Genomic DNA, 25,226 nt, shown 5'->3' with positions numbered 1-25,226 from the left:
ACTTCTCTGATAAGCTTTTACAGAGCACAAAGCTGCTGTGATAAGCAGAAAGGCATTAATTATTAATTTTGCATTCAGCAATGAATGCTGATGACATACAGTGGTCAATGAAGTTATAAATGCATGAGTATGAAAAGAAAAAGCAAATAGAATGAGTTCAGTGAGACTGGACAAAGGTCCTGAAAACAAAATAGCGAGAGATCAGCCAGGGACTGTTGCAAGCGGTGTTTTAGTTGAAACCCCAAATTACTGTTTCCCTATGATTTGCCCCTCTCTAACAGCGTGTGTACAAAGTGGTAGACTAGCACGGAGGATGCAGAGAAGGAAATAAGTGAAAGAGCTCTTTTACAGTTCTGTTTATGCTGGCATTTTTCTTAAAAATATTTGAAATCATAAGTTGATGTGAAGGAGTCCTAATGCAGTAATGTCAATATCTCCAGGGTATGTTTACCATAGTATTTTCTCTACTTACCTAAAGCAAAGCTAAATGGAAAAGAAAGCACAGTGCTCTCTCTCCCTGCTTTCTCACTGGAAGAACTATGTGTTGTGGCAGAGGAGGAGAAAATCTTAAGGATATTCTTTTATAGGTAGGGTTAGTCATTTCCATCTCTTGAAGCAAGCAGGGTTGAAAAGCTGAGCTTTTCTCCCTACTTCTGCAAACCCAAGTGCCAGGTAGGAGGGTACCTTGTGTGAACTAAAAGATGATGTGAGTTAGTTGCAGTTTCTTTGACTGGTATATTTCTAACACCCTAGCATTTATTAACATTTGGAATTGGAGTTTATAATAATCTTTGGTTGTGGCTCAAGTTGTGAGCGAGTCTTTGGAGCATTCCTCGGAGAGAAGAGCACATCCCCAAATGGTGGTCATTAACATATTCAAGTTATCTGCACATTGGAATAATAATAGGGAGCACAAGCAGTTAAATATCCCGCTGACCTTCAAAGGAAGAAGGGATGTCAGGTTTCCTTGTACTCTGTTGATGCCATTAGAAGCAAGTCTAATGAAAAAGGCAGAAGTCTTGCAGAGCTGATGCAGTATTTCCTCTATGAATATAGAAAAATTAGTACCCTTGGCTACAGCTTCTCCTCTGCTAATATTCTCCCAACCCTTGTGTACTTAAAATGAAGCTTTGAGTGTTCACTTAGTGCCATGATTGTTTTAAGCACTTGAAAAATGGGAGTAGGGTCTATTACTTTCATATGTGTATTTTTTGCTATCTTACGAGAGAGCAAAGTTTGACTAGCATGAAGCTCTCATAACATTTCTCAAATCCAAGAATAACTTGTTAACTTGGCTTTTGTTTGGGATATCTCTGGATGTTTGTGAAACTTAATTGACTGCAATCATGACTGGGATTTATTATTTTTTTTAAATGCAGAAGGGTCAACTGTGAGTGTCCAGGCTGTTCCCCATGCTTTGTTATTAGTGTGACTCTCCTCCTGCTAAATGCCACCTGGGTGGGAAGATGGAGCTGACTCCATTCTTGTACCCCTAGCCTTGTTTGCTTAACCTGCCTATTAACCTTCTCTTACCAAAGGCAGAAACCCTTGAGGCAAAGAACTTCCTTCACTACTGTGCTTGTAAAATACTTAGCACAACAGAGCCGCTTTCTAAACACTGCCATAATAATAATAAGTTTTCTGAAGGTGAAACTTGAGTCTGCTGAACAAAGTGCAGGCAACTGATGAGAGGGAACTGGAAGGGAAACATGGAGGCGGAGTACTGTCCATTGGGATTGCTGTGCTGCTGGTTGGGCTCTGCAGCCCCAGCTTGTGTAATGGAAAATGGCAAGCAGCCCTGCCAGCTGAGCTGGAATGCAGGAATTGCGATGGTCTGCAGAGCTCTGCAGCTCGTCTAAACAGCATGGAAACATTGGAGATTCCTAAAACTCTGAGTCAGAGAGCTTACATCTTCTACTCATTATGGCAGGGGAAAAATCTGTAGTGCGGCTTTTAGGTAAATATTTTAATGTGCAGTGGGAATGTGACTGTGAATGTGTTATGATGTTAATCAGATCACAGGCTCTTACACATGAGTATATTTTCTATTTTTGCTACTGTTCTGTTTACATTTGATTTCTGCATCATTTTCAGTAACTTTATATATGTTATGTTCCTGGCACTGATCAGTATGAACAGAATCAACTTCCAAATTGCTATGGGGGTAGGAGTCGGGGAGAAGGCAGCTGAACATGGATGTACTTCATTGCATACGTTTGTATGCAGAAATTTGGAAAGGCTTACTTAAAATTGATCTAAATATTATGTTGTAGAGGTAGTTGCAAATTTTGTGGTATTACTAATTTATTTATTAGTATATCACTGTATAAAATTTATAATTACTGCCTGTAATGAAAAAGTAGATTCTGGATTAAAAGAAGGCAGTGGAAACTTCTGCCAAATAAGGCGGCTTTAAAATCTCTTTTTTGTAACTCTCTCCTAGTTCATGCATGTTATCTTTGGTTTTTGACTCATCACTTGGGTTTTAGACCTTTTCCATTCCCTGCTACTTTACTACTTCAAAATAACAGTTTGACAATGTTAACACTGATGAACTGGCAGACAGATCTTGTGGGAACAGGAGGGAGGTGGCTTCTAGTCTGCTTTTAAGAGTTCACTGAAGAAATCCAGTGTCTTTCTTTGGTGTATTTTGAACTGTCAGAACCCAAAAGGGAATGAAAAAAGAATTGCTTAATTTGGATGGCATTTAAAAGTAATGTCTACACTTTCTCTGTTACCAGTGTGCATGGTCCTTAGGTTTTTCCTGCAGACTCTGTGACCTGTAAAAATAGAAGTGTATTTTTTATCTCTACATCAGGAGCAAGAGATGAGATTTGTCTGTGCCACAGGGACATCTGGACCTATTGGCATGTTGTTAGAACATTTTTGTAGACTCTTCTTGGCACAAAGTTTTACTCATACCAAGTGCACAGGCGCTGCCATGTTGTCTGTCTGTCTGCTGTCACCAACAAAAGATGTTTTAAGCTCGTTGGTCAGCTTCAATAAGGCTTGACAAAAAGAGTAATTGAATGGGAAAAATAATGAAAGTTCTTGTAAGCCCTATGGAAATGAGCAAGGCTGCAGTGGACAGCCTCAAATTAATGTCTTCCCCTGAAAAGTAACTTCAGGTCATGCTGCACTGGATTTCCACCAGGACAAAGCAGCAGCACCATGTGAGTGCCAGTGACGCAAAAGGAGTCTTGGAGCTCCAACTGTGATGGCCAGATGAGGATCCACCACAGAACAGCTCTGCAGTCTCCCCAGTTGCTTGATTGGAAAACCTGTTGAATCAGTGGAAAGTGGAACTGTGCTTGTCTGTCTGGTCATTAGTCAGTCTTCATTAGTTTGAGTTTGAGTTTTGCACAAGCTAGACAGATTTAAGAGTTCTACTCACTATTTGCTACCAGCTGGAGAATATGAGGACTTACACATTTGCAGTCATGACAAAAGCAACTGCCTATTTAAAAATGAAGGAGATGCTCTGTGCTGCTAATCTTGCTTGGTCATCAAGGTTTTCTAGATATAATGGAACTGTTGCATTAGTGATAATGGAAAAATCTTCCATTTAATTCACTGATAGTGGGTGAGTTTGCTGAAGTAGGAGAATGAAAAACTTCAGAAGTTTTGTTCAGAGGATTTTTTTTTTTTAAGCAAGCCCAATTTCTAGATATACGAATAATATCATGCTGCTCCATTTCCCCCTCCTTCACAAATAAACAAGAAATGGTTGAATTAGAATGTAAAATTGTTTCAGCTCATCTTCACCATCAAGAATGCAAAAAGCCTTGTGATTTCAAAAGCTATTTAGGACAGACTATTTCAGAGTTATTTGTTGGTCATCTATTTCCAGTCCTTTTATATGCTTAGCAATTGTGCTGATTGTTAAAATCAGAGAGAACAGCCTGCCAGCTTCTGTAAGCAGGGAGGGGATACTGTTCTGGTTGAGGTACTGCAAAGTGAATGAGATTTACTAGGTCTTGTTCAGGAGATTAGGGCCAGGGCTGAGTTACATTTACCAAAGATTTCAGTGAAACTTGGTCAAACCCAGTAGCTGCGTTAATGACTTGTAGCTGCTTGTGGTGTTTTTTTCTCTTATCCCCCACACTTTCAGCATGCTCTTGTGATTGATTTACCATTTGCAGAGGCTGCAGTAGTGGTAGTGAGAAAGTGTTGATCAGAAAATAGCTCTGGGAAAAAAAGGGACTACTTCTCTTACTAAACAAACAGCTGCCAATAGCCCTATTCCAAACCAGATAGTTAAGGAGGCTTGAGGATGAAATTTACCTTGACACAAAAATCATCCTCAACTTATGAAATCTGAAGCTAAATCAATCTTGTCTTTCTTTTAAGACAAGATTGGATTGGATTGCTACTATCTTTACAATAAATTCATTTTCCAAATGCTTAATTTTTTTTTTTTTTGGAACTGTGTGCTTCATTTATAGCAGAAGCATAAAGGTTGTCAGCATGGTTAAGGTACTTCTCTCAGAACAGGCTCCCTCATGTAGACTCTGTGTTGTCTTCTGCTTTTAGGGTTATCGGGGTTCCTAATTTTTTTTTTTAATGAAGCATGAAATAAGATTTTTTCTGCATGTATATAGGTGCCTTTAAAAAAAGAAAACATAACTATATGAGAGCTGATCTGAAAGAAATGCCTCCTATTTTATTATGTTGGTCCCACGGTGTCAGAGGCAGATGCTGGTGGTACGGCAGTAGAGGTTGAACCTTCCTGTCAGTATTCTTCTACATTTTATTACTGTGTGACAGATGGCAACAGAGGGGCAGTCTGACAAAATAGCGCCTGACGTGGAAGTAAGTATGAAACAAAAGTGTGTCACTGAATTCCTCCAGGTGAAAAAATGGCACCCACAGACATGCATCAATGCTTGCTGAATGTTTACGGAGACCAAACCATGCATGTGAGCACAGTGAGGCAGTGTGTGGTGCATTTCAGCAGTGGCAACTGCTGGTGCAGATTTTTACAAGCATAGCATGCAGGCTGTTGTTAATCACTGGTGAAAATGCATAATTATTGGTGGTGACTGTGTCAATAAATAGTGTTTTGTAACTGAGAATCTGCTCTATCAGATAGCTGTTATAGTTGTGATAGTTGTTGTGCTCTTTATAGCTGTTGTAGTTGCCATGGAAATAAATAGGAGGCATCACTTGCAGAGCAACCTAAATATAAATAGATATAGATTTGTATTGTTTGTGTATTTGTGTATGTCTAATATATGTATATATGTACATGCATACACATGCTGTATATATATTTTGTAAGTTGATGCAAGCAAATGGAGATGTCAGCAGCTCTTTAAAATGTAAGTTAGTCTCACTATGACATAAAAACTCAGTAAATGCTGTTATTCCAGAACCCTGATATGTTACAGTGGAAGCAATCAGTAGTTAATTAGGATGCGTACAAGAGCGCGTTCTGATGATACAGATTTTGTTTGTGGGATTTTAATTTCTTTTTTAATTTCTAAAGCAATTTTTCAGCACGCAAGGATCTAGAATGTGGCTTTTGTGTTGTGAGTGCCATAAATCAAAGTCATTAAAAATCTACTAACTTTTGTTGAAACGAATACAGAAAATGACAGGGAAGATGAATTAATGTTTAAAACAAGTCACTGATTGCTTGCTTTCTGAAGTCACTGCACTAGAGAACTTGCTTAGATTGGGAACTAATTTTCATATGTGGAGGAAATGAGGGGTCACTTAGGAGCATGAGTAAGGATAGTCAGGTAACAGTGTCACAGGTATCTGCTATGAAAATGTTGTGGTTGTAGTTGATGTTGTAAAGGTACTGGAGTAGTATGTTACTGGGAAAGTGTGTGTAGAAAGAAGGATGGCTTTTTAGGGATCAATGTCCCTGTTGAAGTATTGGTGCATCTAACCTTGAATTACTTTGAGCTTGCAGTCTCTGTTTTTAACATATCGCTGTATTGCCCAACTTTTTTTTTTTTTTTTTTTTGCAGTATCCACGCAGAAGTGAAACTAACCTGTAGATATTTGGGAAAATTCTTAAAACAAGTTGTTACAGTTGGAAAGATTAGTGCAGTGGAAAGGTGATACAAGAGTGAAATGTCAAAAGGGACAAACAGGGAAAGAATGCTCACCCATCTCCGAAGAGCTAGGCTCACAGGGAAAACTCCACAAGGAAGGGATCTCCAACCAGAGATCCTTCTAGGGGCAGTCAGCCCTTAAATGGGGTCTAATGAGGTCTAAGACCCCTTCCAGTCACACAGGTGAATTGCCTTCACCTGTTCTCCCTGGGCTGAGCTGGTCCTTTCCCTGGGTGCTCAATCAGGGCATGACTCAACAGTTCCCATACACAAGCAAAAATCACAACTTTGCCCCTGCTGTCTTTACCAAGAAAGTACAAATGTAAAATCTCTTACTTGTGCAGCTTCTTTATAAGCAACAAGAGTAAATTCATTTTGGAAAAGCTCCAGAAAGCAGCCAACAACTTTCCTAAGTTAAACAAGTAGTGCCTGTGCTCCTGAACAGAAAGGTTGTAAAATAAGGAGGAGGCCTACTAACAAGAATTAAAAATGTCAGAGCCAAACTTTTACAGTGTCTCTAGCATATTTGCTTCAGTTTGTGGTGATGATTTGTGGTAGGCAGTGCCTTGGGTTGGTATCATCCAGTGTACCCAGCCCATGCCAAAGTCCAATCTTATCTCACGTTGCCTAATCCATTTCCCAACTGGGAGTTTCTCCTGCCCACCTTGCACTGGATTGTGAAACTTCTCTGTAAGCCCATTTAAGTCATTAACCTGGCAGAATCAACTTCAGCAAGAAATAAACACACAACATTAAAAATGATAGGGAGGAGAAAGGATATACATGTATATTTTTTAACACGCTAGTGTTTGTAACATCAGATCACAGAAGTACACTGTTCATGGATTACAGCCAGGAATGGAAGATGGTACAGCTGTTGCATTCACTTACTGGCCTTTGAAACTCCAGATTGCTGTACTTGGACCTGTGCTTTTGAGCTTTCTTTTATCTAACTAGATCCCAGTCTGTCATTTTCTTTGCTCTGTAGAGTGTGACATGAAAAAACACTCACAGTTCAGCTCCTAAAAAGCAGCGTTGGTCATCCCTGGGACTTTAGAATCACAGAATCACCAAGGTTGGAAAAGACCTACAAGGTCATCCAGTCCAACTATCCACCTATCACCAATAGTTGTCACTAAACCATGTTCTTCAACACATTGTCTAACAGCTTTGCAGAACACCTTGCCTGAGGTGCAGCCTTGTGGTATGCTGGTGGCTGCCTATGCACAGAGGTGTTTGCTCCACACACGAGGTTCATCTAAGGAACATATTGAGGAAGAAGAAAAGAAGAATTTCTGTACTTATTTTGTCCCTATTCCTTCTTAAATCTCCTCTGTTACTGCCTTGGCAACAGTTGGTCTAATTGAAAAAAACTCTAATTGAAAAAAAATGCTGGTCTCTCCTAAGTCTTTTCAGTTCTGTGAAACCTTCTGTTTGTTTTTTAAAATAAGTGAATACTTCTATTACTGTTTTTAGCAGTTTTTCCTATCTTCCTTCATGTGACCCAGGTAGATCATGCAAATTCCAAAATGCCTGCTGCTTTACCAAAGCTGTTCACAGTGGTTGACTTGAATAGGTTTTAAATGACTTAAAGCGTGCAGTAGTTAAATCAGAATTTGTAAAACGATCATAGGTTCAATAATTATACAGTAAATGTACTGTTTTCTCTTCTTCCTAACAGATTGTACAGTAAAAAGGAATCTATATGATAATGACATGCAGACAGATTTTAAAAAGATAAAAAGAAAACTTTGTACAGCTATTTTGTCTTAGGATGATCCCAAAGATGAGCATTGTCCCAGTTGTCTAAAACCGCTTATCTAACGATGTAGACAAGTGATTTTTTTCAGTCAGGAGACTGGAATTGTTGCTCAAAAAGCTTTTGTTCTGAAAACTGCTTGCTGGTTTCTTTGTTTAACAGATAAAACGGGCTGTTAACACACATGCCTATTACCTTGTTTTTTTCCTACATTTACTAAAGACAGAATTTAAAATCCAAAGAATAGAAAAAATTCAGGCAATGGTAATGCAAGCCTTGACAGAACAGTGCATTATCTTATTGCTGAATAATTCTAATTCATGTCTTTTAACTCTAATAATACAGAACATAGCATTTGCTGGATTTAGCACATTAATACTTCACTTCCTCGATGATAAAAATGTGTCTTGTTCTACACTTAATTACACTACCTTCCACTTGTCTCTATGCTTTTAATCAGAGAAAGTAGCTAGGAACTTTGACTTTCATTTGTGCCTCATCCTTACCGATTGGCTATTACAGGTAAAAACTGTCAAAAAAAGCCTGTAACTGCTGAGCTGGACAGCTGCCTGCAGTTCTTTAGACTAAATTATGTATGAGAATGAACTGCGCTTTAGGTTCAGCTGGTTTGTAAAAAGCCAGCCACATTTTTGAGAGAGAATGTTTAGTCAAAGCTTGGGTTGGTTGCTGCAAGTCTCATTCTAGTTTTGTTCTCCAGCTGTGAGTAGAGCTGGTTGAAGCCCAGTTGGTAGCACAGATATATAATATAGTTTTTGCCATGGGAAGGAAACAGGGGCTTGGCAAAGCTAGAAAAAGAAACAGAAGTTGAGCTGTGTGTTATATATTTGTGTCTGCAGCAGGCTCAGCCTTACTTTTTAGAATCATAGAACCGTAGCACATGCCGAGCTGGAAGGGACCAACAAGGATCACTGACTCCAACTCCTGGCTCCATGCGTGACCACCCAAAATTCAAACCCTATGCCTGAGAGCACTGTCCAAATGCTTCTTGAACTCCCTCAGCTTGGGTCAGTGACCACTGCTCTAGGGAGCCTGTTCCAGGGCCTGACCACCTTCTGGAGAAGAACCTTTTCCTAATCCTAAACCAGGCCCTCCCCTGACACAGCCATTCCATTAGGACCCGTCATTGTCATAGAATGTTTTGATTTGGAAGAGACCTTTCAGGATTGTCTAGTCCAACTCCCCTGCAATGAACAGGAACTTCTACAGCTGCATCAGGTGCTCAGAGCCTTGTCCAGTCTGACCTTTAATGTCTCCAAGGAATGGGGCTTCCACCGCTTCTCTGGGAAACCTGTTCCAGTGCCTCCACACCTTTATTCTAAGACACTTCCTTATATCCAGTCTAAATCTCCCCTCTTTTAGTTTGAAAGTGTATTCCCTTGTCCTATTACCACAGACCCTGCTAAAGAGTCTCTCCCCTTCTTTCTTGTAGCCGCTCTTTACATACTAAAAGGCCACTATCAGGTCTCCCTGGAGCTTTCTCTTCTCCAGGCTGAACAGCCCCAGCTCTTGCAGCCTGTCCTCACAGGAGAGGTGTTCCATCCTTGGATCATCTTTATGGCCCTCCTCTGGGTGCACTCTAACAGGTCCACGTCTCTCCTGTAGTGACAACTCCAAATCTGGATGCAGTACTCTAGGTGAGGTCTCGTTAGCACAGAGTAGAGGAGTAGGATTCCATCCATCAACCTGCAGGCTACACTTCTTTTGATGCAGCCTGGGATATGGTTGGTTTTCTGTGCTACAAGAGTTGGTTCATATCCAGCTTTCATTCCATCAGAACTCCCAAATCCTTTTCAGCAGGACTGTGCTCCATCCCGACATCCCCCAGCTATTACTGATATTGGGGATTGCTGTGATTAAGGTAAAGACTTTGTACCTTGGCTTTGTTGAACCTCATGAGGTTCTCCAGGATCCACTGCTCGAGCAGTCTCTGAATGCCATCTCGTTCCTTGGGTGTGTCAACTGCACCACACAGCTTAGAATCATCTGCAAACTTGCTGAGGGTACACTCAATCCCACTGTTGGTGTCATTGATGAAGATGTTAAAGAGCACTGGTCCCAGTACTGACCTCTGAGGGATAATACTTGTCACTCATCTCCACTTGGACACTGAGATATTGACACCACTCTCTAGGTAAAATTTGGAAACCAGTTCCTCATTCACTGAACAGTCCACCCAGCCAGTTTGGAGAGAATGATTTTACTGGGACTGTGTTGAAAGCCTTACTGAAGTGGCTTATCCCTTGTCCACTGACAAGTTATGCTATCATAGAAAGCAACAAGGTTGGTCAGGCAGGATATGCCCTTGTTGAAGCCACGCTGGTTATCTCTTAACACCTCTCTCTCTTCTACATGCCTTAGTATAGCTTCTAGGAGGATCCCAGAGAAGAGATCCACTCCTCTCATAAGGAAGCTGCAGGCTGCTGTGAGGTCTCCCCTTAGTCTCCTCTTCTCTAGGTTGAACATGTTTCACATCAATGGTGTCATTCTGCCAACTGAAAGCTTCTGTGATGGCCATTTAAATGTGTTATCACACAATGAACACATTTAAATGTGTTATCAGTCATTCCATACTGTAGTTTTCCTGAGCGGTGAGAAATGATAATGAAAATGTCGTGGAGTAGTTGTATGGATAGGGCCTAATACCTTAACTAGTGCAAATGAAGAACCACCTAGCAGTCAGGGGAGTGCAGAGACTTTTGATTTACCAGGGAAGTCCATCTTCCTCTGTAGTCTCCTCCTGCTTCAACTCCCATTTGTGAGATGGAGAAGCCTTGGCTTGGTTCAGTTTTGAAGCATGAAGTTCCTTGCAGTGTGTTGGATATATTAATTTTTAATGAGCATAGAAAGTAATTATGCAGCATTCTAACAGCAGATGTTAATTACCACATGTTGGTGCTTTTACCGATTGAGTAAACACAATATCTCCTAAGTGTAGTCTAATTATAGACATAATACAAGAGAAAAAGCTCTTCAGAAAACAGTTTGCTGGGGCAGAAAGGCGAAAGTGTGCGTGCTTCTTGTGTTGCAGGTATTGTGGGGTTTTGTTTTCCTTTAAAAGTCTCAATTCTACATACCTTTTCAAGAGGGAAGAAGTGTCAAAAAATCTGATAATGAAGAGAGAAATAAATAAACTTTTCAACCAGTGTTGGAATACAAAGCTAGGCCTTGCATTCTAATGAATGGTTATGCACACTCATGGTACCTATGGATGAGATCTGCATACGGCTGTACAAGTTCCTCTGGCTCAGAGGTCCTGCTGGCCCTTTGTGCCTCTCCATCTCATACAAAAAGTACTGCTTTTTGAGAATTGGTATGGGCACTGATGCATGTAAATAATATACGTACTATGCCTCTCACAGGTGGATTTGCTGAATTCTCCAGCTGTTTCCCTGGTCTCTGTGAAGGAAAATCCACACTTGTCCCTACTTGCATTTCTCAACCCTGTCTACCAGTCTCTAACATTGGCCCAACCAGGATTCTGCCTCATCTCTACCTGGGGTGTCAGCGGGATGTCCTCAACAAGGTGAGCATTCTGCATGCTGTGCTGATGCGTATATAATCTCTATGTCTATCCGTGCCTCTGTCATACTGCATCATTGTAGCTATAGAACATCTAAAGTAGATCTAGGTGATAGGAGTAAAGAACTTGCTGGGTAAAGAACTGGCTGGATGGTGGGCCCAGAGAGAGCTGGTGAATAGAGTTAAATCCAGCTGGTGACTGGTCACGAGTGGTGTTCCCCAGGGGTCAGTGTGGGGCCCTGTCCTATTTAATAACTTTATTGATGATCTGAATGAGGACATTGGTTGCACGCTCAGTAACTTTGCAGACGACACCAAGTTGGGGGGAAGTATCAATCTGCCTGGGGGTAGCAAGGCCCTACAGAGGGATCTGGACAGGCTGAATAGCTGGGCTGAGGCCACTAGGATGAAGTTCAACAAGACCAAGTGCTGGGTCCTGCACTTTGGCCACAGCAATCCCAGGCAACGCTACAGGCTTGGGCAGAGTGGCTGAAAGACTGCGTAGAGGAAATGGACCTAAGGTTATCGATGGATACTCAACTGAACATGAGCCAGCAGTGTGTCCAGGTGGCCAAGAAGGCCAATGGCATCCTAGCTTGTATCAGAAATAGTGTTGTCAGTAGGAGCCCAGAAGCGATCATCTCTCTGTACTCAGCCTTGGTGAGGCTTCACCTTGAGTACTCTGTTCAGTTTTGGGACCCTCACTACAAGAAAGACGTTGAGGCCCTGGAGTGTGTTCAGAGAAGGGCGATGAAGCTGGCGAGGGGTTTGGAGCACAAGCGTTATGAGGGGCTGCTGAGGGCCTCTTCTCTCAAACAACTAGAGATAGGACTAGAGGGAATCGCCTCAAGTTGTTCCAGGGGAGATTCTGGTTGGACATTGGGAAATAATTCTCTGAAAGAGTGGTCAGCTACTGGAGTGGGCTGCCCAGGGAGGTGGTAGAGTCACTGACCCTGGAGGTGCTCAAGAAACATTTAGATGTTGTACCGAGGGACATGGTTTCGTGGGAAATATTGATGACAGGTGGATGGCTGGACTGGATGATCTTGTAGGTCTTTTCTAACCTTTGTGATTCTGTAGCCTTCCATGGCTTGCATGCAGCAATCTTGATGAGAACAAATAATATGCTGTCCACATAATTAAGCCACACACCATCTAATATGGTACTTGATCTCTTCTCTATCCTTCCTCTTGGAGAAGTTGATGTCATACTTTCCTCAGTAACCTACCAACCAACAGCAAGCTATTAAATCTGCCATTACAGTAGGTCAGATAGTTTATTGTGTATAGCACTGACTAGTTTGTTTTGGCATATGTTGGATATTTATACAACTGTATTAGTAGCTCTGGTGACACAAAACAAAGATTGCCTGTTTTTCCGTATTTTCTTTAAGTGTTTATATATGTGTCTTTTATCCCTGTATAAAGCTAAAGATTGGAACTACCATAATAGTCCTATAAATTGATCATTTTCTTAAGATCCAATTGATAAAAGGATATAAAACTATTAAAAACTGCCCAAAGGAGGACTACAAAGATGGTGTAGAGTCTGGAGGGGAAGACGTGAGGAACAGCTGAAGTCCCTTGATTTATTCAGCCCAGAGAACAAGAGACTGAGGGCAGACTTCATCACAGCCTACAACTTCCTCACAAGGGGACCAGAGGGGTAGATGCTGATCTCGTCTTTCTGGAGACCAGTGATAGAACCTGAGGGAAAGGCATAAAGCTGCAAGGGAAGTTCAGGTTGGATATCAGAAAAAGGTTCTTCACTGAGAAGGTTGTCGGGCACTGGAATAGGCTCCCCAGGGCAGTGACCATGGGCCCAAGCTCCAAGAGTTCAAGAAATGTTTGGACAATGTTCTCAGACACATGGTCTGATTTTTGGTTGGTCCTGTGTGGAGCTAGGAATTGGACTCAGTGATCCTTGTATGTCCCTTCCAACTTGGGATGTTCCATCAGTCAATTACATACTTTTTTTATCATATTCTCATGGGTTTCTTCTACTTCTCACTCCATCCTAGTCTTGCTTTTAAAAGGCTATTTTGGGATATTCCACAATTTAAGCAGGGTCTTTGACTAACAGGGAATCATTTAGAAGATATGTGTAACTTTTAAGGAACATACAGAAAAAAAATTAGTACAAAGGACCATCAGCAGTCTTTGTATATATCTCATCCTTTAAGATCTTTAGCAGCTTTGATGCCAGACAGCAAGTCAGTAGTTCAGACCTGATTTACTTAAGATGGATGTCAAAGCAACTTACTGTTTTTCTTACTACAAAAATGATTTGTCATCCTCAGACAAAACACCAAGTAAATTAAAAAATAAATAAATTCTGCTTTAAGTTGTAGCAAATCAGATGCTTTGATGTTGTTTGTTTCAATACATGAATGGTAAGTGCTATCCTAGGTTTTGGAGAGAGGAGGGCCCTTATTTTCCAGTGTGGCCAGGGACACACCACAGCATTTGGGGGTATGACTGGAACTCTTGTGCTGAGGCTATGAATAATCCCCAGAGATGAAAGAGGATGTTCCCTTTACCTGCAGTAAACTGGTTCCTGTAAGTAGATGTTATGCATCAGCATGGTACGTGGGCCTCCTTAGGAGAGCAGTCCAAGTGGTAGCAGTGGTCAGGAATTTCCTTATAGAACTGGAGTAGTCAAAAACCACAACTGCCACTGGTAAGCCCTGGGTGTAGCAGAGCATTCTACAAGAGAGTAGACACTTGGCAGTGTCTCCCGTGCCTATCAGTTTACAACCTTGATATTATGTCAGCATATGTCCATCACAGCTGCAGCTGCATATACTTTAGAATTAACATAGGATTCCTGGAAGTTGGTCAGATTTATACTTCTTCACCTCATAAGTTTCTTATCTGTTTTTAGGACAAATATACATTTTATGATTTCCTATCTGCTTGTACAATTTTCATACATGATATAAGTAACAGGCAGTTCTCTATTCTGAGCGTGTTACTTGTTCACTGCACTGAAATGGACCTTAGTAACTCAAATGGAACCTTGGTAACTCATCTCATGCAGTCAGTTTTGGTGCATAAGTGGAAAGACTTAAGTGGATAATCTCTGAGTGTATGAGGGGGGAAAATTTGTCTTAAACAGATTGTCCTGTAATGTGACCTTTTAGGAACACTGATGCTATTTGCCACCACTACCTCTACTGATAATGATTTATGTATGAAAAACAAGCAAATGCAAGTGTTTGGGTTGTGTCCTTGAGGAAAATTAATGATTGCTTCAGAAAATAATTAGATTACTTATATTTTTGCTTAAGAAATTTATTTTTAAATGCTTAATTTTGAAAATGTCTGTACCATTCTCTGCAGTGATGAAACACTAAGAACCTCATGGAGTTTCTGACCTAGCTTTCCAATGTGTTCTTTAATAATTTGGTGATCAGTGGTGTTGCTTTACCTAAATACGTGTACTTTTTTCACCATTATCAGTTCTCTTTTACTGTAGTTGATAAAGAAGCCCATCTTTCTGGGTCTCAGTCTCTGATATATTGTTGACTATTGATATCAGATGCAAGAGGCTACTTGTTTTGACAGAAGATCTTTGTTGATGTTCAGATTTGAGAAAATAAGACAAACTAAAATCTGTATGTGAGTGACAGTGTCTTTCCTGAAAATTAGGATTACAGAAAAAAAGCTATGTTGGGAATGGGCCTGAACAAGTCTCCTGCTTACATCACATATTTTATACCAGCATTTGAGCTGTAAGGTTCTGCTTTGCTCCTTACATAACTATTCTGTTGGTTTTTTTTCTTCCAGATCTGGATTTTATTTCCTGGAACAAAGTAACATTGCAGGATGTCATTAATTCTAAGATTAAACAAGTCATAAAATGTAAATAAGCTGACAAAAGAGCATTTACCTTCTTTTCACAAAGCTGTTAGTACTAGGATTTCTGGATCTTCCTTCCATCATAATGCACTTCTTCCTCTTGGGTGCCTTACAGTGAAGACACTGTTATGGTTGTTGTGTTACAGTGTGCTGCACAAGGATTTATTGATACTTTAGAACAGAAGGAGCATAACTTCTTTCTTTAGACTGGTCTCAAAGATGAGTACTAACACATTTTTGGGTGCCTTTTTGGCTCAGTAGTTTCAGACTTGGGGCCTGCAGCCTTTTACTTCCCATTTCAGTAATCAGATTCCAAATTCATCAGCTTTCCAGCGCTTCTCACTGCAAATTTAATTTGTGCTTGCATATATATGTGTGCATGTGTTCAGCCCTTCTACATATACACCACAACGTACATGCAGTGTACCTCTGTAGTAAACATTACAGTTTATTTAACTTGCCCTGATTTGAACTAGATAGATTCTTCAGATTGCCATATCCCTGTTTCTCCTCACAAAACATCTTCTACTTGGAGAAAAAATTACATGTGGGGAGGAAGTGAGCAGTTATACCTCTAGGATATTTTTTGACACTGGTAGACTTCCAGTTAAAATCTGCAGTATAAGAATTGATTTTCTTGCTATTGCTCCTATGGTTTGGCATAATTGTACTTTTTAATTATAATTGCTGTAAAAGCTAAAGAATCAGATTTTTTATTTTCTTTATTTATTTATTTTGCTTTTTTTGTGTTTGGTTTAAATCGAAATCTAGCAGAAGATTTCCCTTTACAAGTATCTTTACAACTACTGTCACTGCTTACCAGATCATACCTGTAACAGAATCATGGTTTGATAATGAATACATTAACTTGCTTACTTTTCTGTGGCAAGGTCCTAACTTGAAGGAGATTGTGTGAATGTTTTGTGGAGTGATCTAGCAGCCTTTCTAGTACTCAGGCACAAAGGTGCCTGCTGCATCAAAGGCTGCTTTGTGACACAATTCTAAATACAGATAACATAGCAAGATGCAACATTTGTTTGTTTATTTTGCAACCATGAAAATCATTTTACTTAAAAGGCCCAGCTGATTGCATGCTTTGAATCTTTTCTTGTTCCTGTAACAATCTTGGAGGACTAAAGACTGAAAACTGAAATAGGGGCAATCTCATACCATAAAGCAGACCATAAAACTGCAGTTAGTGCTGCACAGAAGCAGCCTACTTCAAGGTCTTGGTTTTGAATGAATTTCACACCTTGCCTTAGAAATAAAGAAGCCTTGGGTACTTGAAGATGTGACTGCAGGAAGCATCAGTTTCGTTTCACGTTTCTGATTATCTGTGATGAGATAATCTCATCTCAGATAAGTGAACCTGAACACATGTATTCGGGTCAGCAAACTGCACATGGAAAATGTTTGATTATGTTGTCATTGTCCATGGTGAGAATTTAAACCAAAGTAGCAAAAAACCAAGCTGATTCTCTTGGAAGTAATGCCTCATAGTAACAGATGGTATTCTGCTATTATTTCTGTTGTTAACTTTGTTCTTCTGAAATTTGCATCATAGGCACTTGAACATTCTGGATGCCTCATTAAAAGCTGTTTGAATAGTCAAAGGCTTAACAGTGATCTTTTCCAAAAAAACAGTGGCCCTTTTTGTTATGTACTTTTGAGTTCATGATTTCTTTGTAGTGCTCCAAAGGTATTTTTTGACTGATCTGCTTTTAATCTTTCTCTTTCATAGGAGATGATCCAGCAGAATGATATTGGATATGTACTAAATGCCAGCAATACCTGTCCAAAGCCCGATTTCATTCCAGAATCCCATTTTTTGAGAGTGCCTGTGAATGACAGCTTTTGTGAGAAGATTTTGCCTTGGTTGGATAAATCAGTCGATTTTATAGGTGAGAAGAAACTTTATATTGGCTCTCTAAAACACTTTCTGGATTACTTTGTGTGTCTGCCTCCTATTTTGGCTGGAGAAGACCTGAATTCTTTCTGGGTGGTATGGAAATACCCTAAGGATCTGCATATACGATCACCATCACTTCATAAGCACAGAACCAAAGTAACAGGGACATTCTGCCACTGTGTGTTCCAGCACTTACAGAACAAAGACACTTTTTAAAAGCACAGCTCTGCTATCTGGCAACCTGGTAGATGCCTGATATATGCCTGCAGAGAATGAATTAGAAAATTAGACATACAGATCCTGTCTTTGACTTCGAGCAGTAAGCTAACAGATAAACTGGCCAAATCGTTTCTGGTCTTACAAACAAGTAAAAAGCAAGTGTTTGTGATGGAACAGTCAGCTCTAGGTGGGGGTTGTTTATGTGCATGTTAAAGTAAATGCAGCATGCTGTAACTGCAGTGCATTTCCTGTGTGTAGTCACGTGTTTTTTCTATACCGAATGCAGCGATTGAGAAAATAAATGATTGTTGTTCAAAGCTTCCATGAAATCTGCATGGAATTGGCAGCTATTTTTGGAAGTTCTGAACAATTTCAAAATAACATTGCTTTCCTTGCGAAGTTTTCATCATGATATAATGCTGCTGATTTCTTTGGTATGCAGAAAAAGCAAAAGCGTCAAATGGCCGTGTGTTAGTGCACTGTTTAGCTGGAATATCTCGCTCTGCCACAATCGCTATTGCATACATCATGAAGAGAATGGATATGTCCTTAGATGAAGCTTACAGGTAAGGAGAAAGTTTCCCTTCATGTTAATTCTTGTGTCTGGCAGCCTGTTTTTGAAGCGGTAAAAGGTTGTACGACCAAGCGCAGAAGCAGGCATGTTACTTTATGATGTAGCTCATTGGCCTGTAGGCATTCTTGCTTTAAATGGAGGCTTCCACCATAAATAAATGAGTGGCTGTGTGCAGACATTGTGCACCTAATGTTCATTCAAAGTGCTGATGTTGGCCTTTGCTCTGAGTAGGCAAATAAATGAAATTTAAACTGTGTGTGTGCCTATACACACACAGATATATCATACAGAGCAGTGTCTTGCAAGCCAAAGAGAGAAAGAAATGGGTAAAGAATGAGAACTGAGGATATTTGTAATCCCATTTGTAACAAACACTAGGTGGGATTTATTTACTTTTGGCACTTGGTAATGCTTTCAAAGAAGTGCCTGCAAGTAAAATGCATAGGAATTAAGGAAACAACTTTGTTGCTATTAATCTCAAACAAAAACTCTTGGAGAAAATATTTTTAGATATAAGCACTATGTGGGATTAGGGAATTCTTGGGGGAGCCCCCTGCCACACTTTTTCCACCTTCAAATCATAGTATTTCTATACTTGTATTGTGAACACTACATTTCACATGACTTGACTGCAGTTTACTACAGTTTCTCTGTTTCAGTTGACAAACTTCTTTTTGTTCCTGCGTAGCACAGGAAATGCTGCCTTCCTTCTTGACAGACCTTGCAGGCTAATTGGCAGAGCTGACGCACCTCCATTGCATGCGTCATGCAGAAGCAGTTTGAATAATTGTGCTGGAGCAGCTTGAGAGGAGCACCTCCCAAATCACTGTTGTGTTTGCTAGCACTATCTCTAAAAACAGAGATGGGAACAGAAAGATGAACAGTTTTCATGGGACACTTTCTTTTAAGTTGCTTATGGCATGTAAGGGATGCTATCTCTTCCATGTAAGAGGTGCCAGAGCTGCAGATTTCTCCCATAGCATTTAACAATCTGCAGAAAGAAGACTTCTGCCACTGCTTGCTGACCGTTTGGTTAGTTAGGTATGATGAAGTAGCTTTGGCTTGTTAAGAAGCAGAGGTGAAACTTCACAGGGACACAGCGAGAGACAGTAGATGCACTGCTGGATGCAGATGGTTACTGTGCAAGGCTTGATTCACTGAGCAGCTGGTCTGATCCCAGACTGCAGGTCTGGAGGGGAGAGCTGTACAGTACTAAACGCTTCTTAAAGGCACACCTCAGTGAGCTTTCACTGAGCAAGAAGTGCTTCTTTGTTCTTTTCATGACACATCCTTGACATTTTTTTCTCTTTCTTTCTCTTTGCACTGTAAACGCTGAACAACTACTGTGAAACTTTGACTTTATTTTAATATATTTCCTTTGATATGATTCAGTGAGAAAGGTCTGCAGCACGTTTCACTTACTGGTTTGGAATCTTTTGCTGGCAAAACTTAAAAGAAAAATACTTTTTCTGGTTTAATGGAAGGTGTTAGATAAAATGTTTGTCTGAAACTTCTAAAAAAATAAAAGGTGATGCTAAATGTTACTTGAAATGAAAGATCTGAGGAAATACACTATTTTCATCTTTTGTTTAATTTGTACGCTGGACTGTATAAGGGAAACAATCATCACCATTTAAATATTTTGCACATTTTTCAATAAGAAAAGGTGTGCATTTTGAAATGAAAAGTTTTGCAAAGCCCTATAACTTGGCAGAAGGGATCAAGGAGACTTTCTTGATGCCTTTTTCTAGTTAAAAAAGCTAGTTTTAAAGTTAAAACTGTCCTATTTTGGAGTGGGAGGAGGAAGAAGTTGAGGGAACGGTGTTGCACTTCATAGCGGAAGTTTCCACCATCACTTTGTGCAATCTGCTCTTGCAGGTCATAACATCAGCTTGACTATTCGCTGCTATTCAGATGATTAGCAAAAAATAACAGTGCCTGCTGTGTTCAAAAAGCTTGGTGTCCTTGAAGTTGTTGCAACGTCTTTTTTGTTTTGTCGTGTGCTTGCTTGCATTTATGCACGTGTATGTGTATACGTGTGAGTACATGTCAGAATTTTTCTTATGCCATTTTTAAAAACCACACACTCACTTCTTGCACGTGTCCCCAGAGAGATTTTCTGCCTTTAATAATATTGAATCTCCTTGTTATGTGTGTGTTTGCAGTACGTTTAGCTACTCAAGCTCTCTTCCCCTGTTAATTCCCTTGTCATCTGCTACCTTCACCATTCAGGAATGGGAAGGGGAAAAAAAAAAAAAGGGGAATTTGGACAGCCTCCTCTTTTACAGCCAGTAAAAATACAAACTTTTTTAGCTGAACTACAAATCAGGCAAAGTCTGCTGCCATATTTAATTCTGAGTTACACGATGTGACTTCAATAGTGAAGTTTTTCATTCATTTGCAGTCCTGATTCAGGAACACGTTTTGAAGTTATGTCTTGCAGGTTGTTCATATTCAAAGTGCATGACTGCAAATGTATGAGAGTTAGGCTGTTTCCTTCAGGACTGGAGAATTCCTATTACATGGATTCAGTGATGCTGTTACTCTTTTACTGTTGAACACATGCTGAATGATTTTTTAATGCTGCATTTGCTCATTTTCCTTTTTGATGAGCGTATCAGTGATCAATACCAGTGTATGGCAGAAAAGACTGGCATTTGCTGTACAAGGTCAGTATTCATGAAAGCAATCTCTTGACAAAGGTAAAATGGGACAGGAAGTGCTGATGGCATGAAAGAGAGAGGAGAAAGAAGTATGGTATTCCAGCCACTCAGACAGTGGGGACAAGTGCTTTGCTTTCTGCTTCAGTGCTGTTCACAACACTTGAAGAGCTCTTAAATTCAGTCAGAGACCAAAGGTAGAGATGACACAGTAAAATAAATGATTTCTTCAAACCTTGCTGTAGACACCATAAAGAGGTAAACTGAAAGCTTTCTTTCCTCCCTCTTTAGCTGCCTTCTGGTAATAAAAAGAGTTGAGAGAATCCATCATTATATTGCATAAAAGCTGTCCTCTTTTCCATTCATAAGTTACCCGTGCTTGTCGGAACCTCAGGCAAAGCATCCTGACAAGTATTAGGCTGCTAACTTTAGGGTGATTGCTCTGACTGTTATTTCAAGTCTGAGAAGCAACTTCTTAAAATAATTTGTTCTTCCCTTTCCAGATTTGTGAAAGAAAAAAGGCCAACCATTTCTCCCAACTTCAACTTTCTGGGCCAGCTTTTGGACTTTGAGAAAAAAATCAAGAACCAGAGTGGTCAGCCCGGACACATCAGTAAGCTGAAACTTCTGCACTTGGAGAAAAGCAGCGAGCACGTGCTGGTGCCAGAGGGGGGGCAGAGCAGCCTCGCCACGAGTCAGCTCTGCATCACTGCTACCTCAGAGATCGTGGAACCGAAGCCTGCAGACCCTGGGAATGTGCCATGTACTCACTTGCCCTCACTGGAGGACAGCCCACTGGTACAGGGCATAAATGGGCTGCACGTCTCCCTAGATAAGGTAGAAGACAGTAACCGGCTGAAGCGCTCCTTTTCACTGGATATCAAATCTGTGTCCTACTCTGCCACTAGCAGCTGTGTGACTGCATCGGTGCAGGGCTTCACCTCTTCCGAAGACACGCTGGAGTACTATAAACATGCGACAGCTTTAGAGGGAAGCAGCAAGCTGTGTCAGTTCTCCCCTGTGCAGGAGGTCTCGGAGCAGACCCCAGAAGCCAGCCCTGATAAAGAGGAAGCAAACCCTCCAAAGAAGCCCCAGAATGCCTGGCAGCTGGATAGCCAGAGCAAGCGGCATGTGGGGAGATCCAGCAGTGGTGCAGTCACTCAGCGGGCGCTCCTGTACCCGCTGCACCGGAGTGGGAGTGTAGAAGACAACTACCGAACAAACTTCTTGTTTGGGCTCTCCACCAGCCAGCAGCACTTGGCGAAATCTGCGGCAGGGCTGGGCCTCAAAGGCTGGCACTCGGACATCTTGGCTCCTCAGACATCGGCCCCATCCCTTACCAACAGCTGGTACTTTGCAGCCGAGTCCTCACATTTCTACTCTGCCTCCGCCATCTATGGGAACAGTGCTGCCTACTCTGCCTACAGCTGCAGCCAGCTGCCCACGGGCTGTGAGCAAGCCTGTGCTGTGCGCAGGAGGACGAAGCAGGGCAACCGCGGAGACTCCAGGCGGAGCTGGCACGAGGAGAGTTCTTTTGAAAAGCAGTTTAAGCGCAGAAGCTGCCAGATGGAGTTTGGGGAAAGCATCATATCGGACAACAGATCCAGAGAAGAACTGGGGAAGGTGGGCAGTCAGTCGAGCTTTTCAGGCAGCATGGAAATCATTGAAGTGTCCTGAGGAGCAGTGGACTAAGTGTGACTGTAGCGGAGGCGCTCCCCGTCCACATCCCCGCAGGTCTGAAAAGGACAAACCCTGTGCAGAAGGGGAGGGAGGAGACACGGAGCTTGGTGGGAGCACACTGACTAGATTGATAGAGCAAGGCAACAAGAGAGCATCCGCACAAGGAGACTGAGCCTACCATTGGTTTTCTTCTCCCATCCTGGAGAAGGGCAGAACATTTCAAAGATTTTTCCCTGACAAAGGAAGCAATTACGTGCAATGGATTGCACATCCTTTCAATGTTTTCAGAAAGGAAACTCTCTTGGTATCAGACCATTTCTCTGGTTCCACTGAAACACGCCCCTACCCATCAAAGCTAGTTTTATTCTCCCCTCCTCAAGCCCCAAGTCCTCACCAGTGCACCTTAGCTCTGACGCTGAGCCAACCTCTGGAAGGAGACCTGAGGAGAAAGGAGGCTGGGAGTGATTCCAAAGGAACTAGGGACTGGTTACAGCAAGGCTGGTCTGAAAAGACAATTCAGACAAATGTAAATACTGGTGTAACTATTGTTCTAATGGATAGGCTTTAGGTGATTTTCTAGAGAGCTGCTTCAGAGAAGAAACCAGTACCTCAAAAATATAACAAACTAGGGCTTTATGGCTGCCAGATGCCGGTAGTCAGTTGGTAAGCAATGTGAACAAGTAACAACTAAGCCACATTGGATTTTTTTTAAAGCTGTCTACGCACAAGTGTTTCAGTTGGCCTAGCAGTAATTCTTAAGACAAGTGATCTGTATTTGTGGCCATTTCCCCCATTCTTTTGAAACATAAAATAAGCAGTGTTTGTATTTCTGCCATTAAGCTGGCTTCTGGGAGAGGGACAGTTTGGTTTATAAACTGTAATGGAGCAGTTACCACTTCAGATTACAGAGAGGTGGCTAGTACAATGCCACAAAGCCCTCTTCTTGCCGATTAGCAATTCAAAAGATGGCTCTAGAAAAAAAGGAGCTGTAAGCTCCATTGGGCTGGGGTTTTGTTCTGAACCGAGCAGTACCTTCCAGGCCTGTTTTTCATACCCAGCTCCAATCTACATGTGGGATGAGAGTGATTCATGGTTTTAGTTTTTTCCTCCCCCGCCGCCTTCATTCACCCAGACAGAGGACTCTGAGGCAGATGCCCATTTCAGGTTTGCTGACTTCATTTGAGAGAGAGGTCTGTTCAGCTGTCCAGGGAAAACAGAAGGGAGAACTCCAAAGTCCCATCTCATAATGTGTGTGTGTGTGAAAGAAACAAGAGTTTGAGAAGAGACAGCTTTAATGGAAAGCCTGCTCACCTCCTGCACTTGCAGATCCAAAGGAACTTCAGTTTTGACTGTTGTCTTCTGTCCCAGCTTAGGGTCCCGGTTTCCCAGTGTGCTGATGCAGGATTTGGCTGCAATTGCCTCTAGCTGCTCTGCCACGGGCCAGCGTTCTGCTTTCTGATCTCCACCAAGAATGTGCCAGCGTGAGGAGGTGTTGTTTCCCCACTGCCAGCGAGGTGTTTCATGGGAGATGAGGCACGGCCTCCTTGTGTTGTTTTTGACAGAGAACCAGCTGCTTCCCCTGCAGCGTGCCATTCTTGTGGTATGTCAGCTGCTGCTGTGCACGCACAGCGCTGTGCCGAGCTGGCAGTGGGCGAGGAGTGGGAGCAGACGCGCAGCGCAGAGCTCCGTCCTCCCCCTGGTGCTGGGATAGAAGCTGCACACGTGTTAGCTTGGGCTTCCCCGAGGCCCCACAGAACGCAGATGTGGGGGGAAATGGATTGTTTTGTCCAATTTCAGTGCAGGCGGCTGAAAACTGTAAATCAGATGTAACAAAAACCTACCCCTGGCCAACAGCTTTAAAAAAAAAATTGTCTGCGGCAAACTGAAGCCCTAATTCAAGTCAGCAGCTTGGGTTATTATTTTTTTTTTTTTTACTGTAAGTTTTAGCTAGTTTGTGACTCAAATCTCAGGTTTTACTATATTGAAAAGCAGAGAAAATCTCGTCTTTGTTTTGTGACTAGGATGTGACAGTTTCCTACAGCAGACTGTATAAAATAGCACTGAAAGCTACAGCACTGATTAACTTGATCCTAAATCGTGCAGAGGACACACAGAGAGGCAGCAAGAGGATGCGGTGAACCTAGAGGCTGTGCTGGTGAGATGTGTGAAGTGCCGGAAGAAGGGCAGCGCAGGCAAGGGCAGCCAGCACTGTATTGTAAAGCAGGTCAGGCTGGGGCTGCTTGTTAAACATACTGCCACTTGGCTGTGTTTACATATCAAGTGAAAGCAATTACATTATGACTGTTTCCAGCATATATACACACTGTGCGTGTATATATACACAACCATTTAGTTGTGCTCCTCTCAGGCAGATTTCAGTAAAGACCCATGGCTTTCTTTGATTTGAATCACTTAATGGGGGTAAGCACAAATAAATCCCCGCAGGCAGGAACAGAATTTTCCTGGTTTTTGTGTTCTCATGTGAGTGTCCCCATGCTCACGTGAGTGTGTAGAGAGTCCCAGTCATACATAGGTATGCTTGAGTTTTGGTGGGTGACTCCTTCTGAGGGACTGAAATTTGGATGTCTGGCTCCTAGGAATTTCCAGTGTGCTGCAGTCACTGCAGGCATTAAAGCTGTAGGCTCAGAGTGCTGGGGGACAGGTTCCTGGAGGAGGAAACCTTAAATCCATATCCTGTGCAGGGTGCTGCCCTGTCTCGCTTCTACAGTAGTGTACTGTACCTGAATGATGCTGGAAATGGTTTCTAGAAGGGTGGAAAGCAAAACGAAGGGTGCAAGGGGGGAATGTGTACATGTTCAATATGAATATAATGTTCTTTGGTGTATGGAAGGTGTTTAAATGGTTCAGAGAGATGTGAGTTTCTCATATTGTGTCATGAGCATTACCTGTATGTTATGATGAAATAAAATCATAAATGGTACCTGTTTATACAGAACAG

General features: G+C 41.6%; 1 protein-coding gene across 2 annotated transcripts in view; it reads left to right on the top strand.

Annotated features, from left to right (window-relative positions):
• The window catches only part of DUSP16 (dual specificity phosphatase 16), a 66,192-nt gene extending 40,969 nt beyond the window's left edge, over positions 1-25,223 (top strand). For both annotated transcript variants that reach the window (XM_031603193.2, XM_031603194.2), the window contains 4 exons: positions 11,205-11,368; positions 16,967-17,126; positions 17,796-17,919; positions 21,091-25,223. In XM_031603193.2, the coding sequence (XP_031459053.1) occupies positions 11,205-11,368; positions 16,967-17,126; positions 17,796-17,919; positions 21,091-22,264 (1,622 nt within the window). In that variant the 3' untranslated portion in view covers positions 22,265-25,223. The remainder of the gene's footprint in view (positions 1-11,204; positions 11,369-16,966; positions 17,127-17,795; positions 17,920-21,090) is intronic.
• The last annotated feature ends 3 nt before the right edge of the window (positions 25,224-25,226 follow it).

Source organism: Phasianus colchicus, chromosome 1 (genome assembly GCF_987193195.1).
Source record: "Phasianus colchicus chromosome 1, bPhaCol1.hap1.1, whole genome shotgun sequence".
Classification (NCBI taxonomy): domain Eukaryota; kingdom Metazoa; phylum Chordata; class Aves; order Galliformes; family Phasianidae; genus Phasianus; species Phasianus colchicus.
Note: the sequence above shows the minus strand (reverse complement) of the source record. Positions and strands in the feature narration are given on the sequence as shown.